The 16,214-nt window shown below is 41.8% G+C and overlaps 1 protein-coding gene across 4 annotated transcripts in view; it reads left to right on the top strand.

Annotated features, from left to right (window-relative positions):
- The window catches only part of PAFAH1B1 (platelet activating factor acetylhydrolase 1b regulatory subunit 1), a 593,618-nt gene extending 581,808 nt beyond the window's left edge, over nt 1-11,810 (top strand). For all 4 annotated transcript variants that reach the window (XM_078679307.1, XM_078679308.1, XM_078679311.1 and 1 more), the window contains one exon: nt 4,304-11,810. In XM_078679307.1, coding sequence (XP_078535433.1) covers nt 4,304-4,377 — 74 coding nt within the window. In that variant the 3' untranslated portion in view covers nt 4,378-11,810. The remainder of the gene's footprint in view (nt 1-4,303) is intronic.
- Nucleotides 11,811-16,214: the final 4,404 nt, after the last annotated feature.

Below are 16,214 nucleotides of genomic sequence, written 5' to 3' on the forward strand. Positions count from 1 at the left end.
GCCGGAGCACGTGGTTGTGACGGACGCGTCCCTCCAAGGCTGGGGTGGCCACTTGGGAGAGGCGGAGATCAGAGGCCTCTGGTCTCCGGCGGAGTCCCGGCTCCATATCAACATGTTGGAGCTGCGGGCGATTCGCCTAGCACTGAAGGCATTCCTCCCCTTTGTCAACGGGAGTGTAGTGCAGGTGTTCACGGACAACACCACAGCCATGTGGTACTGCAACAAACAGGGCGGTGTGGGGTCGTGGACCCTTTGCCAGGAGGCTCTGCGCCTCTGGCAATGGCTGGAACGTCAGGGCGTGACTCTGACGGTTCAACACCTGGCAGGTTCTCTGAACGCCAGGGCGGACGAACTCAGCCGTCGGTGCTCGGTGGATCACGAATGGCGTCTGAACTCGGACGTGGCGAACGGCCTCTTTCAGCAATGGGGAGAGCCTTGGTTAGATCTATTCGCCACAGAAGAGAACGCGCAATGTCATCAGTTCTGCGCGTTGGAGTTTCCAAGACGGCACTCGCTCGGCGACGCCTTTCGGCGCGAGTGGAGTTGCAGTCTGTTGTACGCCTTTCCGCCTATACCACTTCTGCCCAGAGTGCTGAAGAAGATCAGGCGCGACCGGGCCCAAGTTATCCTTGTGGCTCCGGACTGGGCTCGAAGATACTGGTATCCCGAGCTACTCAGCATGTCAGTCGGTCCCTCGATCCGCCTGCCCCTTCAGGAGGACCTTCTGTCGCAGCAGCAGGGGACGGTCCTCCACCCGAACCTGTCCAGCCTCCACCTCCATGCGTGGAGATTGAGCGGCGACAGTTGAGGCCATTCGACTTGCCTCCTGAAGTCTGTGATGTGATTCTGGCAGCCAGGCGTCCCTCCACAAAGTCGGTATACGCCTGCCGGTGGAACAGATTTGTGGCATGGTGCACAGCAAAGGCTGTGGATCCCCTTTCTGCCCCTCTTTCCGAGGTTCTCCTCTTCCTTCTTTCTCTTGCCCAGCAGGGCTCTGCTCTGGGCACTATCAAGGGCTACCTTTCTGCCCTTTCCGCCTTCTTAAGGCTACCTGATCAGCCATCTTTATTGTACTGAGATTCTTGAAAGGCATCACGCACATGTATCCACCTGTTCCGTTCGTGATGCCTCAGTGGGACTTGAATCTGGTTCTGACATTCTTGATGTGTGCTCCCTTTGAGCCGCTTCATTCCTGTCCTCTCCGTCTTCTCACTCTTAAGACGGCCTTCCTGGTTGCCATCACCTCTGCCAGGAGAGTGAGTGAGCTCCAGGCTCTTTCTGTCAAACCTCGTTTCATGTCCGTCCATCCTGACAAGGTGGTTCTTAGGACTAGGCCTTCTTTCCTGCCCAAAGTAGTTTCTGCTTTTCACATCGGGCAGTCCATCACCTTACCCTCCTTCTTCCCGCCTCCGCATCCTTCAAAAGATGAAGAGCGGCTCCATCGTCTGGACCCAAAACGTGCGCTTTCATTTTATATGGATCGCACACGCCAGTTCCGGGTGGATGACCAACTGTTTGTTGGCTACGTGGGTGAGAAGAAGGGAAGGGCGGTACAGAAACGAACCATCTCTCGGTGGGTCGTCCTGTGCATCAAAGCATGCTACTCTTTGGCTCGGAAGGAGCCTCCTGTTGGGCTGAGGGCCCATTCCACTCGGGCCACGGCGGCTACTACTGCCCTGGGCCGGGGAGTCCCTTTGCAGGACATTTGCCAGGCGGCTACGTGGGCCTCGCTGCACACCTTTGCGAGACACTACTGCCTGGACAGTCAAGTCCGGAGGGATGGCTTCTTTGGCCGTTCGGTCCTCCAGGACTTTCTGGTGTAGGTTTGTATTGGTTCGCAGACCCACCACCGGGGTTGGTATTGCTGGGGTATCTATTCTAAGGTAAGGAATCTAATACTAACCTGTTTCTTTCAGATGAACAAGTTACTTACCTTCGGTAACGATATATCTGTAAGAAACAGTAGTTAGTATTAGATTCCTTACCGCCCTACCCATCCTCCCCGTTCTGCGAACTGATACCTAGTGTTAAGGACATCCCTTTCAGGGCCCTAGTTTCAAATGGCACCAGTGTTAGTTCTCACATGGCTCTGCGTGTTCTGGCGCGGAAAAGCTGTGTGCAAAGAACTGACGTCAGCGCGCGGAGGCCGCGTCTATATACTCCAGCGACGTCATCACGGCGCACGCCGCCGACGACGCAGAGGCGCAGGGGACGCCTGCAGACGACGCCTACCGACGCGCAGGGGTACTGCTACGCAAAAGTTTCCGGATCCAGACTGACGCCTGGGGATATTCTAAGGTAAGGAATCTAATACTAACTACTGTTTCTTACAGATATATCGTTACCGAAGGTAAGTAACTTGTTCTTCCAAACTACTGCAACAGATAGGGGTGGTCGCCGCTAAGAGTGGGTACTGCTATACAATCTATGCACAGTGTGCAATCTGCAGCTTATATGCCTCGAACAGAAAATGCTACTTACCAGTATGCATCTGTTCTTGGCATGTAGAGCTGCAGAGTTGCACATGCCCACCCGCCTCCCCGACTACCCTTCTCCGTTCCAGTATTATCTTAATTAGATACAAATAACATGGGCATGCTTCCTTTTTCTTGCAAAGCTCCATCATTTCCCTAATGGCGAAAAACAATCTGGGGATGGAGCCGATGCCCATGCGCAATGTGGTCCAAAGGAGGAGTCCCCTATCTCGTGACTTCCAAAGAACTTTTCAGGACAACAACAAACTGCAAACATCCGGGCCCAGGTGGCAATCTATGCACAGTATGCAACTCTGCAGCTCTACATGCCAAGAACAGATGCATACTGGTAAGTAGCAGATTCCTTATCTAAAGTTAATGTTCTGGCCAATAATTTCTCATGGTTCGAATACAAAGTAATGTTCCTCTCTGCATGTCTTGATGGGGCACAGAAACAGTTTCAGGAACAGTTTGTCGTTAGACTTCTAATATACTCCAGTGTTATGTCAGAGGTGGAGTTTGCTGAGGTGTCACAATTTGACAGCGATGGAGAGATATTGATGTAGCAAAGGTTTTTCAGACCAGTCTGAAGCCTGGAATAGTTAATCCATTTGGTGAAGAATCTGATTTAAGATTATGTATCCTCCCAAAACACTTACTGAAGGACAGTTAGGTTTTCTTCCAAGCCAGGCTACTCCATCAGATAGTCCCAGTTTATCCAATTTTACAGTTCCAAACTGACTTTAACACTAAACTTCATCAGAAGAATTCAAAGAATTTTGCTCAGAGGGGTTTCTCCTAAATTCTACAATATATGGGGTAGATGGTTGCAGTACTATATTCCCCTTCACGGGGGCGGCGCCTTTCATGGTTCGATTGTGTTTGTGGGTAGAATTTGAGAATATTGTTGTAACCACAATTAGGATTTCTCTTATACTATGCAAATGCTATTCCACTGTTCTCATTTGGATACCTGGGCGTGTGAGTATGCGCGAGAGCATCCTTTGTTTTTCTGTTACTGTTCAGTGCCCGTTTGGCATCTTTAGAACAAGTCTACTGCAAATGCCTCGACACTGCTGTACAACTCAATCAATAAAAAAAAAATCAAAGAATCTTATGCCAAATTGAAATGTTTTGCACGTTCTCTGCATACTTATGAAGATGCTCCTTCGTACTTTCTCTTCCCTATACTCTGCATCACATTCTCCTTTTTGGAAAACATTTTTTATCAAGTACTCTACATCTTGCATTGAATCCCTGTAACTGTTTGTCTCACAATTTTGAACTTGCAATCGATAACATGCAAACCGAAGTGAATAATGCAGAGCTGTTAGTGTTTGTAGTGATGGGCAAAAATGTGTAATTTTTTCATAAAAATTTCTTGAATAATACTGGAGTTGTCACCTGTGTAAAAATTGTGTGCAAGATTTTCCCTTGCGTACTTTAGTAGGTCAAGAGCTGTACTCTGTGTGTTTAATGTACAGTGTTTTCTTGTGATGTCTAGTCTTCATGGCGTAGTCTGTCATATTATGTTTACAATCCATACTATCCGAAGACATGTTAATTTGTTAACACGTGGTGCCCTGGGCAGCATGTACTTTTGATTGCAAACCGCCTAGAAGATTTTAAGAAGTTGTCATAAGTTCACTTTTAAAAAGCCAATGAATGGAATATCTGCAGTATACAATTTTGCATATATTTGTATAAGCTAATGTTAAATTTAAGTTTTTAAAAAAAATGTAGGCTTACTACTGGTGTACTGTACAAAGTGTTGCATGGTTGTCATGTTTTAATCAGTCAATAAATTCCTATCTTTGTTCCTCTTTCAGATTTCCACAAGACGGCACCCTACGTGGTCACTGGAAGTGTAGATCAAACAGTGAAAGTGTGGGAGTGCCGTTGATTTAATCCACGCTGCAGCCTCTCACCCTCACCCACTTGCCCCCTTTCCTCTGGATGCACTCAGATACCATGGTTACCCATTGAGCTCTGTTTAAATAACTATTGTCCTTTCATGTAAATTATTCTGGATGTAGATTGAGCTTATTAAATGTTACACACAAGTATTCATGCATGGTGAATCCAAATTGTATACTGTAAATTTACATACGTTGTTTAGAAGTACCATAGTTTAATAAACGTGGGACGGCATTGGTCACATCAGACCTAAGAAGGCAGAAGTTAGCTCAAATGAGGGCACTAAAACTAATCAGTTGACAATGTCATTCTGTTCTCTTTTCTTATGAGGCTGGAAGGTTGGCCTCGTGTGGGGCGGGAAAAGTGCAGATTCCTGTAAAGAGAAATTTGTGTGACGACATTAATGCATCAGATTCTTCTAATAACACAAAAACCTTCATTCAGAGTTTTCTGAATCCTGTAACTAGAAGATATGTAAACTGTTGTAATGTTGTCTAGATGAATTTTACGCATATCCGTGCGTCAGATTTTTCCCCAAAGTTGCATGAATGGTCTGGGGTGATGGTTCCATCAAAATACTGAAATATACTGCGATATACATGTATATTTACCCACCTGTTAATACAATGTCAAAGTACCTTTTTTGGGGTATTGGCAAGCCTTGTTTGTTTTTTTTGTTGTGTTTTTATTAATAACCCACCAATCCATAGTTCGAACACAGTGTAAGAAATTGAGCGGGCCATGGATTTTGCCTGCAAATTCCATTCAAATAGTAGGAAGATCTGTGAACGCTATTAGAGTGATGTTAGTGGTGCAACTGATCTCTCCCAACTGATAATGCGTTATTCCAATTTCATTCAAATATTTTAACGTGAATTATTAGGGATTTGTAGTGCCCAAATTATGTGTGACTGGAGTCCTGTTGATACACTGTTTTCCTCTTTTTTTGAGGTTGTGGACACTCTGGAATCCTTCTGAAACTGAAAGGTCGTGGATATAAGCGGATTAATAAAGTTAACATCAAACATTTAATGTCTTGCAGCTCTCTCTCTGGCAAGACAAAAGGAAACACCGTGTGCTGTATACTAAAAGTTGGTCAGAAATTGCCTATTAATGTATCAATGTTTTAGTTGGTACTCCACCAGTAAGCAGTTAAAAGAAAAAAAAATGCTCACATTTAATATGTTGTAAGTCCTTCATTAAAAGTTAAGACTTATGGTTTTGAGTGTATACAACTTGATCAGTCCTTTACTAGCTGAAGGAATACAAAAATATATGCTTGCATATCCCTTTAATAGATTACAGTTTTTGTCACAAGAGGGCAATTAATGTGTGGAATTGCATTAACATAATAGTTTTTTCCCCATGTCAGTAAGTTTGGGGTCTGTAAATATATGTATTAGACTAGGGAGCAAAGGCTTGTAAATGGAGGATAGCCACTCTTGGACACCTGCGTGACATGTAATAATGTGGTTCTCCTATTAAGGTTTCTGTTCATGGAGCTACTCTGAATTTGTTGGTGGCAGGACCCTGGGACCTATTTTGATATTTGGGAAATCTAGATTATAACATGTGTCCCATACCTTCTTTTAAGTTTGTCATCCGTTCTTATTTCAGCTTTCGCTGTAGAACGTTTTTTGGACAGTACTTTTCTTTAAGAATTTTGTCATTTGGGATGGTTTCTGGGTGTTAGAGATTCTTATGTTCCAGTTTCATCACAGTGCTGTATCAAAACACTTTTTTCCACTTAGTCCCTCCAAAATGCTCCTGCATTTTGAAGCTGCTGGATTTGGTTTCAACCATGCTACAGTTCCCTTAAAACAGTGCATCAGTTATCATTGTCATATTTCTCCTGAGGAGACTTTGAAAAAAGTAGGGTGTCAATGGCATAGAGTTCAACGAGTTTATTCAAGATTACATGTATATATTTTCTATGCAGTCTACAACTAGATAATGAGACAGTGCCTCCTTGAACCTCTCCTATCCTCAGATAATGATCTGTACCTCCTATCTTCAGGTTACTACCGTAAGGAGTGCTCTAGTATCCGTGGAGCATAATTCCAGGGTTTATTACCACGTTACTCTCAAAACTGTTGTGTGGTTATTTCTATAACAAACCACAGTAGGGCTGATTTCAGAGCAGCCAATTCTGATCTCTCGAAGTAACAGCCAGTAAGTGTTGACCTTCTCCTGTTTACAGTTTGCTAAAGAGGAACATTCTCACTGGCTTGTCCTAGGGAGTCGTGTAGTTTCATCCGTGGAACAGCTGGTTCTTTGTCCTAACCTACAGTGGCTCTAAAGCTGATTTGTCAGTTTAGCGAGAAAACTTCTAGAATCGTTGACTTTTTAAAAATCTTTATTTTGTGGCGTTTTTTGGTAAGTCTTCCACTTGTACTTCACATTATTGATGGCAGGATTGAATCGGAATTACAGTACCATTATCCCCTAAAGCGTAAGGCCTTTGTATGATTCTTTCAGGTAGACTGCTTCAGCTGCTGATTGCCTGTATCATTTTTAAGTATACATTTCGATAGAAATATTCCATTGCACAGATGAAGATTAATTGCTCTTTTTGGGGCTTGTCTAAAGTAAGACATGCTCCCTTGAAATGCCTGCATTATTATTATGTTTGTTCTACAAGAGTAGTGATCGTAGTAATTTGAGGCAGTCCGTGTTTGTATATTTAATTGACTGAATATAGATGGTGTCCTGACAATCCTTTACCAGATGTTTTGTTTGAAATTATTTAATGAGTCTGCAGTTTACTATTTGGTTCTATTTACAACGAGGATCCTTTTTCTTTATTATAAATCTTGGTGTCAGAAGATGGTAGGTTATTCTGATAACATTTTCATTAGTGTTGCACAATGGCCAAGGCCTTGTTCATTTGGCTACCTTTTCAGCCCTCTTCCAAGCACACATTGAAGGGTAACCTACCAGCAAAGAGGATCTGAAATTTTCATTTTTCTCTGATGAAGAACTCGGGTCATGGCAATGTTTGTTGTTACAGGAAATCCCCTGCATTACTCACCCACATACAAGGATACTGAGAAAGCAGAGGGTGTCTAAAGTAGATCCTGTCATAACTCGTCTATCCACTCATAATTTCAAGGCATCTGCAGTTATTTGCAGAAAGCATTTTTCTACCTTTTTCTTTTCAGCCACTTAAAAAGGCTGTATATGTCCTTGGTAAGTGCACTGAGGTACGCTGATTATTGTGAACTACCCACACTTTTTGTTGTCCTTTCTCTGTATTACTGACAGTATACCTGGGTAGGTCCTCTGGGTAGTGGAATTAGCTGCACATATAGAGTATCTTAATCCTGCCCTTTTCTTGTTTAGTTGTAAATACTCTTCTACTAGACCTATATCTTGTGTATTTACTGTGGTTGGGGCAAAGAAAAATTTCCACTTCTGAATTACAATTCTGATCTACTTTGCGATCTGTAGGAATCTCTATTTATTGCAAGCACCCTCTCCCAGGTGCCTTAGTATTTTGGATCTGCTTGCTAAGAAGGAACAGGACCTAACAATTGCAGGAGGCTTGACCTGAAATAGAAGATATCAACACAGGATTTATTTATTTCCTGATGTCTTGGAAACATTTTGGATGGTGTAATGCATTACCATTACGAAATTCCTTTGTTACCGGGCCTGGACTCAATTCAAGGCTGTAGTCCAATAAGCATGTTAGAGACGCGGACCTTTGATCCTTGCAGACAATTTAGAGGACTTATTCAACTAGAAAAAATATTTGTGGTTCCCAGTTAATGCCGCCTTGTATATCTGAGCCATCTCATTTGTCTCATATCTCTCTGCATAAATGAATTGCTACTTTTTCCTGAGAAATATGCTTGTTCTGCTGCTTTCTCTTCATAGTTTAGTCTTGGTTTGAACTGCAAAGTGTGGTTTGGCTCAACTCTAGTGGTTCCTGGTGTCCACTCTCCATAGTGTGGTTGCAAAGAATCCCTTTGGGTTGGGCTATCTACTCCATGGTTTCTGTTCAGTGTTTAAACTAACTCCTTGTGGTTAAGGTGTTTCTGATTTCGTATCTCTTCAAGAGATGTTCTTGGGATATCCTGTTCTACTCTGTATTACAAGATTATCTCCACGTCTGCAAAGTTCCTCGAGTGTTACTTTTCTTATCTGTCCCTTATATTTGTGCTTGTTTCAAATCTGCAGGAACCAGCTGGTTTCAACATGTACGCAGCTGAGGTGGACGAGGTAAATGTTAATAAAGCTTTCTGAAAAAGAATTATCCTGGATTACAACAGATTGTTAAAAAAAAAAAAGGATTTTCACTGCTGTTTACTGGGCTTTTGGGAAGGTACCAGGTCAGTCTTTTCTGATTCCCTGAGACGAGGATAGGAGTACATCGACACTTTGATGTCCCTGAAATTCCTGTAACACTAGGCTATAAGCATGCATTATTTTTGATAGCGTAGAATGAGTTCCCCTGTTCCTGTAGGATTATGATTAGAGATCATATGTTCTGTTTTCCAGGTAGATTGCCTGAAACTGAAACATTATAATACTCTGGATCATATAATTCCAGCTGTGAGAATGTGAGGATGGCAAATTGTCTTTTTTAGATTCTGGGGTCCTGCCTGTGAATGTCAGTATATTTACAGGGTGGCATCATGGACAGAACAGACCTTACTGGGTTTTTACTCTATTTCTTATTTGCACTGTCACACTATTTTCCTCACACATTCTGATTCAGCAGAAACACTGTAGCTACATTCAGGGTGGGAAAGCTAGAAAAATGATTTCGTCTGTATACCATGAAAAGATTTTGCCATATGCTGGTTTGTATTTAAATTAAAATATCTTGAAGACAATACAATTCCAGAATCCATATTTTACATGTTAGATTGACATTTTAACATAAAGTCAAGTAAGTTTGCCAGTGCTTGGTTTTATTCATTTTGAGTAGTGCAATATTTTAAGTACTGCTTTTTAAAGGAAGCATTTAATGAAAAGAAACGTTGAAGGTGCTTGGATTGCATAGGTGCACGTGTGCTTCTGAGATTAGTGTAAATGGGAATTTCTTAGACCTTCCGATTGACCAAATTGTTTGTTAGAAACGTTTGTTAGAAAAAGTAAGTGTTCTACTACCATTTTTTTCATGTTCTGAGATTTCAGTAAGGGGTTGAAGCTTTTCCCACTAATATAGCACAATTCAAAACAATTACACTGTATACAAATGTGCAATCAGAAAATAATTTTTCTCCTGTCTCCTTGCTTTTTCAGTTCCTATCCCAATCAATAGAAGATGTTATCCTTGTACTCGCTCTACTAACATTATGTTGCTTACTGCCAAGTGACGCGCGCCCAATGATTATTTTTGTTTGTTTTTAAGGCATGCTTTTTCATGCAATTATTGGTATATATATATATATATATACAGTCTTTCCTTTCTAGCTCCTCCCGCCGTGTCCCCATCAACCACCAAAATCCCCACCAGTCTATTGATGCACCAAACAGGAACATTTTTTAATTTCGACAATCATTTCTCATTTGGAACCATTTTATTCACAATGTGTATTGTAACACTGACTATCTTCTGTTATATTTGCCCATTTATTTTGAGATGTCTGTCAGCAGAAACTGAGAATAGTTGTTGGATTCAGCGTATGGTAGAAGTGTCAAATACATAATCCACATCGCCTCACAATGGTGACAAGACATATTTAGTATTGTCCAAGGTTCCTTCTATGATAGTGGAATACAAAAATAGTTCTAAAGGAAAATGATTGGCATTTTTCTTCTCTTTAATTTCTTCATAGAACTGACAATATCTTCTGATTTATTCCCAGATCATTTATTAATTGAATAAAAAACATTTGTTTTTTCTTTATATTGAGTAAGTATAAACATGATGAAACCAAATTTGCCAATCATATCTACTTGTTTATGTATAAATGCATGGTTCACTCTTGAAGGACTACTTCCTTAGCGTGGAATTGGTCATGAATGCTAAGGTGAGGCAGAAATGCTTAAACAACAGAAGCACTTTCCATAACAGGATTTTTAAACATTTTTGCCATTTTTACTTCAGGACCACTTACTGATCTCAGGGATAGTTTATAAAAACGTCTTCACTGTGCAATACAAAGCTGCAGTGTTGATATTACACTATCTACCGTATACTTTGTTCCTGTGGTATTTACTCTCATCTGCCTTTTAGTCCTGTGCCTTTTTAGTGAGCACTGCAACGATGGATTTGCTGGTTTGGAAACATGCCTGGGGGAGTTTGAATAGTGGAGAGGGTTATTATTTCTGCGCAAATAGAATTTGGAAAATCTAGGTTTTCAGTATACAAAGTAGAACAATTTTTCAATAGCTAATGGAAATACGCAAGTTTTAATGGAAAATATATTAGTGCCACCTAATACATGCAGTCTAAGAAGATGTAGGTGCATTTTTGTAGATGCTTAATTTTATGCTCCAGACAAAAGTGAGTTTAAATATTGATGTTTATATAGCATCTTGCACTTTAGAAGATTAAGCCGTCCTGCATTTATGTATGATGTGACCAATGATGTGTCCAAGGCACTAATCAGAAAAAAAACTAGTTTCTAGCTAGCTGTCCAAGGGCTGTTGAGCACTGTAGTATCTGGAAATCTTGCTATAGACTCACCAAGTCCATTCTTCTAATAACTGTCAATTCCCTGCTTCTTCTGTTTGTTTTTATGTGACATGGCTAGTAAATATCTATTAAGTAGCTTTTCTCAAAAGCTGTTTAAAAGAAAATGTTTGTTTTTGCTAAACAGTGGTGGCTTGATGATCCTCAACAGATAAATGTTTCTGTGCGATGCTGAAACGTTTGAAGGGAAAGGACAGCACTTAAAACCACTGAATTATCTTTCTGGCCATAAATATAATAGTAAATAATCCCGGTTATAAAAGAGGAACTGGTACGCTCAACTGTATTTTCACTTGAAGATAGATTTGCAATTAAAGCGGGTTAAAACTTTTTGTGTGGGTGGGGTAATGGGATCTGATGGATTTACAAGTCACAACTGGATTTAACCAGCTGTACCTGGCGTTTTTATCTTTCCACTGTATCATGTGAGTGGCTGCTTTCTTGTCCTGCCTTCTCTTTGGGCATCCCACAAGTTTATTCAGACATTGTTAAACAAAAGGTCTTTTAAAGTTGGACGTCCAGACACTGACATAAAGACAAGCGTCAATTTCATAAGAAGGTTGGAATGTCGGAGGAGACTTGGGAGTTAACTGAAGATATTGACATAATTAAAACAAAATCAGTAAAGGAATGTATATAATACTGCTATGTGTTTTACAGTAAGATTTGTTGCTCTCAGACTGTGTACAACAAATTTATTCATGTTTTCTGCATATTAAAAAATCTTATTGTACCAATTCGTAAACTATTAAATGCATATAAAAGGAGAAGTGTATTTCATTCTTTGAAAACGTAAATACTTGTAAACAAGTGATCATCTGTTTTTCCTCTCGCAGTGTTTAGCTTCAGCTTGAGACTTTGAGTGTTCCTGTGAGTGAGGAAATGTTTTTATTCAGTATACATGAATTGTTAATTTTTTTGTATTCTTTGTAAAGTGATTTTCATGAATATATATATATATATAGATATATATATACTGTCGAGTCAAGATACGCTTTATTCGATTTAAAATGTCAAATCATAAAAGCACAATACATATTAAAAGTAACGTGGACGAACCTGTAAATAAACTTAAAAGTTAAAATTCATTAACAGTTAAAAATCACAAACCAATCTTAAAAGTAGCGAGCGTTAAAAATTGTAGTCCGTACCATAGTCTCACAGAAAAACACGACCCAAGTGTCAGGAGAAAACCTTTTCATTTAGACAGGACCTTGCATTGTTTTCCTTGTTCTGACCACCCATTTGAGATATTTCACAATGTGGTCTGTAACAATTTCATCATCCAAGAATTGCAACTTAACCGTCTCATGCCTTGCAATTTAAGATAGGGTAATATCCACCTTTTCCTAAGTAAAATGTAAAACTTACAGAAGAATGTAATGTGGATTGTTGACTGTGCTGAAATATCGTCGCAAGGACGGGACAGAGAGAGCGTGACCAGTCATTTATCTGGGGAAAGGTGACCAGATTATGAAAGTTACCTAAACGCGTCAATAACAGCCTGTCCTAGTTACCACGGGTAAATGATGGATAGGGCTGTATCCCCGTCTGGGTCAGAAGCCGTTGGTTAGCTCTGACCTATGTTTTCATAATATTGGTGGATAACCTGATCAGCTCCAAATGTTTTATGATTAGTGCCTTTAGATCACTCCTCGTGATGAGGCTATCTGGGAATGCATTTTACCTGTTGCAGGTTCAGGCAATCTCTAATTATGTCCCGATTAAGACCAGTGGTTTCACCAGTCCACACCGTGTGCCATGACAAATGTACGTAGCCTTACTATTTGAGACAACTATGAGATTTCTCAGAAACCCGTTCTCTACTTGCTGAAGAGGCTCCACTTTTACGTAGCCCCAAATACCGGCTCCGTACAGTGCAACTGGGATACATTTAGCTGTATATATTGTCAACCGGTCATTTATAGGACGCTTTCCCAACTTCCTGGCAATTAATCAAGGCACCAATAGCTTTAGCATAGAGCAATTTCCTACATTTTACGGCTTTAGCCCAAGAACCCTTCTTGTGAAAGACAATTCCCAGGTATGAAAAATGATCAACAAATTCAAGTTTCACGTTTCTAATAAAGATATTGCGACACTTGACACGACTTGCTACATCTCATAATGAAGGTTTTGTAAAAGTTAACGTTAAGTTCAAGACTTAACATATAAGAAGCGAAACTAGTCACAATTCTTTGTAGGCCAATCGGGTGTGAGCCTGCAGGACCGCGTCATCGACATATAACAATGTGCCAATTGGCTTTGATCCCACCCTGGGTAAGTCTGAGCATTCCCTAGATAAAGTATCACCAAGACTATTTATATAGAGGGTGAAAAGGGGGGTGTGGGGGCAGGAAACACCCCTGCCTTACCCCCTTTCTAACAGGGAAGCTATTGCTAATCTCGCCAGTTCTACCGTAACGGACCCTCATCCAAACCTCTAAGTTGGACTGTTTAACAAAATTAATTAGTTGTAATACCACCCCCCTGTCCTCTAAAATGCGCCAGAGTTTCTGGTGATTGACTCAATCGAACGCCAAGCTCAGATCGGCAAAGCACATAAAGACTCCCTTTTTTTGCCTCGGTATATTTTCCCATTATGAGACTCTGGTTCAGGCTCTGTTCCACGGTGCCTAGACCTTGGCGAAATCCATACTGGACTTCTAATATAATGCCCGAGTCCTCCGCCCATGACTGCAGTCTATTCAAAACACACCCGGCCACTTTCACTAGGGAATCCAGCAATGAAATAGGTCTATAACAGGCCGGGTCGTTGCAGTCACCTTTCTTAAAGAAGGGACAAGAGTGGACTCTGCCCAAGTCGGGGTAAAACCTTGCGTACAGCACGCCCTTAGGTCTAAGGTTAAAAGTGGGCCCCAGACTAAGGGACAAGATTTGTAAAGGTTCACTGGAATACTGACTGGCCCTGGGGTTTGCCATCTACACTTGCTTTAATAGCCAACATCCCCTCATCTGCATTAAAATCAATGCTAATTGGAAGGTAACCTCGAGGGCCTGATCTAGGGCCCTCCCAATTATTAGAATTAGCAGTACTGCTATATAAACTAGAGAAATGAGACACCCATTGGTCCTCCCCAATTGAGTTTTCGAAACTTGGTGAATTTTTAGGGGCCAAAAATGGGGCGTTCACCGCCTTACAGAAGCTTTTCATATCCTTTAAGGCAGATGCTTGCTTGAGGGCCTGCCACAATTCAGAAATAGCTTTACATAAACATACAGCAGTATGTCGCAGAAATAATTCATCCTTTTTAAAAGCGAGTAAAATAAGCCTGTCATAGGTATTTAACTTAACTTGGGGAAAACAAAAAACTGTTTGCACATTAAGGCTGCTGTTAAAACACCATAATCCCAGCATGCAGCTCAGTCACAGTCCTCGAAGTCTTTTGTTTCTGGCTCTGTGAAATGGATCCCATATCACAGGGCTCTACCTTTTCATATGTAACTATCCAGCAAAATGCTTCCTAGTGGCTTCTTTTATGGTTCACTCAATGTGATTTACCCTTCACAGGGTTGAAAACTTTCAGTCAGTTTAGTTACTGAATGAGGTCTGTGTGCTTCTCCATGGATGTTCAGTGTTCCTTAATGAACATGATTGTTTGAGTGCTTCAAGTACAGCAAGGCCACAGCATGCTTCTTAGCCCTGTCTGCCCAGCATGCCAGTTCCAACAGCAGTTCTGCCCCCTCTATGGCTATGGTTTGAACTTTAATTGAATGCTTCCATGAAACCAGCTCAGCAGACCATGTTGCCTTCTCTTGGCTGAGGCTTTAGTGCCCACAGACATTGTAGACAACGGGGACAGAGTGCAACCCAGTCCCCCGCCCCTCCAGCTGCTGTTCCGTGAATCCACTTTAGCGTGTTCTTCAAAGCACACAGTTACCCCGTCGGAGGAAGGGTCAGATATTTTCTCCCAGGATAGCAAGCCATCACTTCTTGAAAAGTGAGCCCTACAGGACCTTGATTGGTGTCAAAGGGCTGAAGAAGCTATATACAGGGGGGAGTTTGGGTACCTTGGTTGCAATGCAGGGGGTCAGAGGGAGTCACTACGAAAATTGCGTATACCACTTGTGTCTTCATGTGCTTTAATTTGTTCAACACACTGCTATTCCCTGACATGCCTTTCACATATTTTCTGTTATTGTATGGTCCTATGAGCTATGTTAATAAAAATAATTTTCAAAAAAGTGAGCCCTACAAGCTGTCCAGCTGGGTTAAGTCTTCCTGTTTCTTTTCACCATGCCACACTTTCCACCAATCCTACATCTGCTCACAGAGGACCATCTATCGCTTGCAGCAGGAAGTTCAGGCCGTTGTGGCCAAATGGGTCAAAGAAAAACGTACTGGCACCAGAAGTACATTCTGGTTTCTACTCCTGCTACTTTCTGGTGCCGAAGGGTGACAGATGCCTTATCCTTCAGGGATTCACGAAAGTGATGGTGGTGGTTGCAGCACATCTATGGTGTTTAGGAATACCAGTCATCCCCTCTGACACCTGAATGCTGAAGGCCAGTTTGCCACAGGAAGTAGTCACCAACTTCCAGAATAGGCGAACCCTCTTTATATTCTTAGAGTTCACTGTAACCTCTCTGAAGTCATAGCTGAGTTTTGCTGACACTCCCTTTCATTTGAACTTTACATGTTGTAGTTTCGTGCCTTCACCTCCCATCCTTGAAGCAGAAAGTTGAGTATTTTGCAGCTATGATCATGTTTCAGCATCTGTCCTAGATCTCAGTGAGAATGACTCTGAGGCTGCTGGGACTATTGACCAGTATCTTGCTAGTGAAGTATGCCAGGTGGCATATGTGGGCTCTGCAGTAGGATCTGAAGTCCCAGTGGTTATCGCATCAGCGGGACAGCAGACGACCTGCAGTGGTGGCGCCTGGGATGCGATTGGCTCATTGTCCGACACCTCTCCTTCCTCTATCCGGAGCTCGCAGTGGTAACCAACATATTGCTTCTGGTTTGGGGAGGATTCTGGTAGAAGTAGAGATCAGGTACTTCTTGTCTCCTGTGGAGGTGCTGCTACACATCAAACTCCTGCGGTTCACAAATGGCAGGTACACTCGGAGGTGGCACAAAGTATCTTTCTCAAATGGAGAGAACATTGGCACAATTTCGCCACTTTCCGAAAATGTGCAGTGCCTACACTTAG

Source organism: Lissotriton helveticus, chromosome 3_1 (genome assembly GCF_964261635.1).
Source record: "Lissotriton helveticus chromosome 3_1, aLisHel1.1, whole genome shotgun sequence".
Lineage (NCBI taxonomy): Eukaryota > Metazoa > Chordata > Amphibia > Caudata > Salamandridae > Lissotriton > Lissotriton helveticus.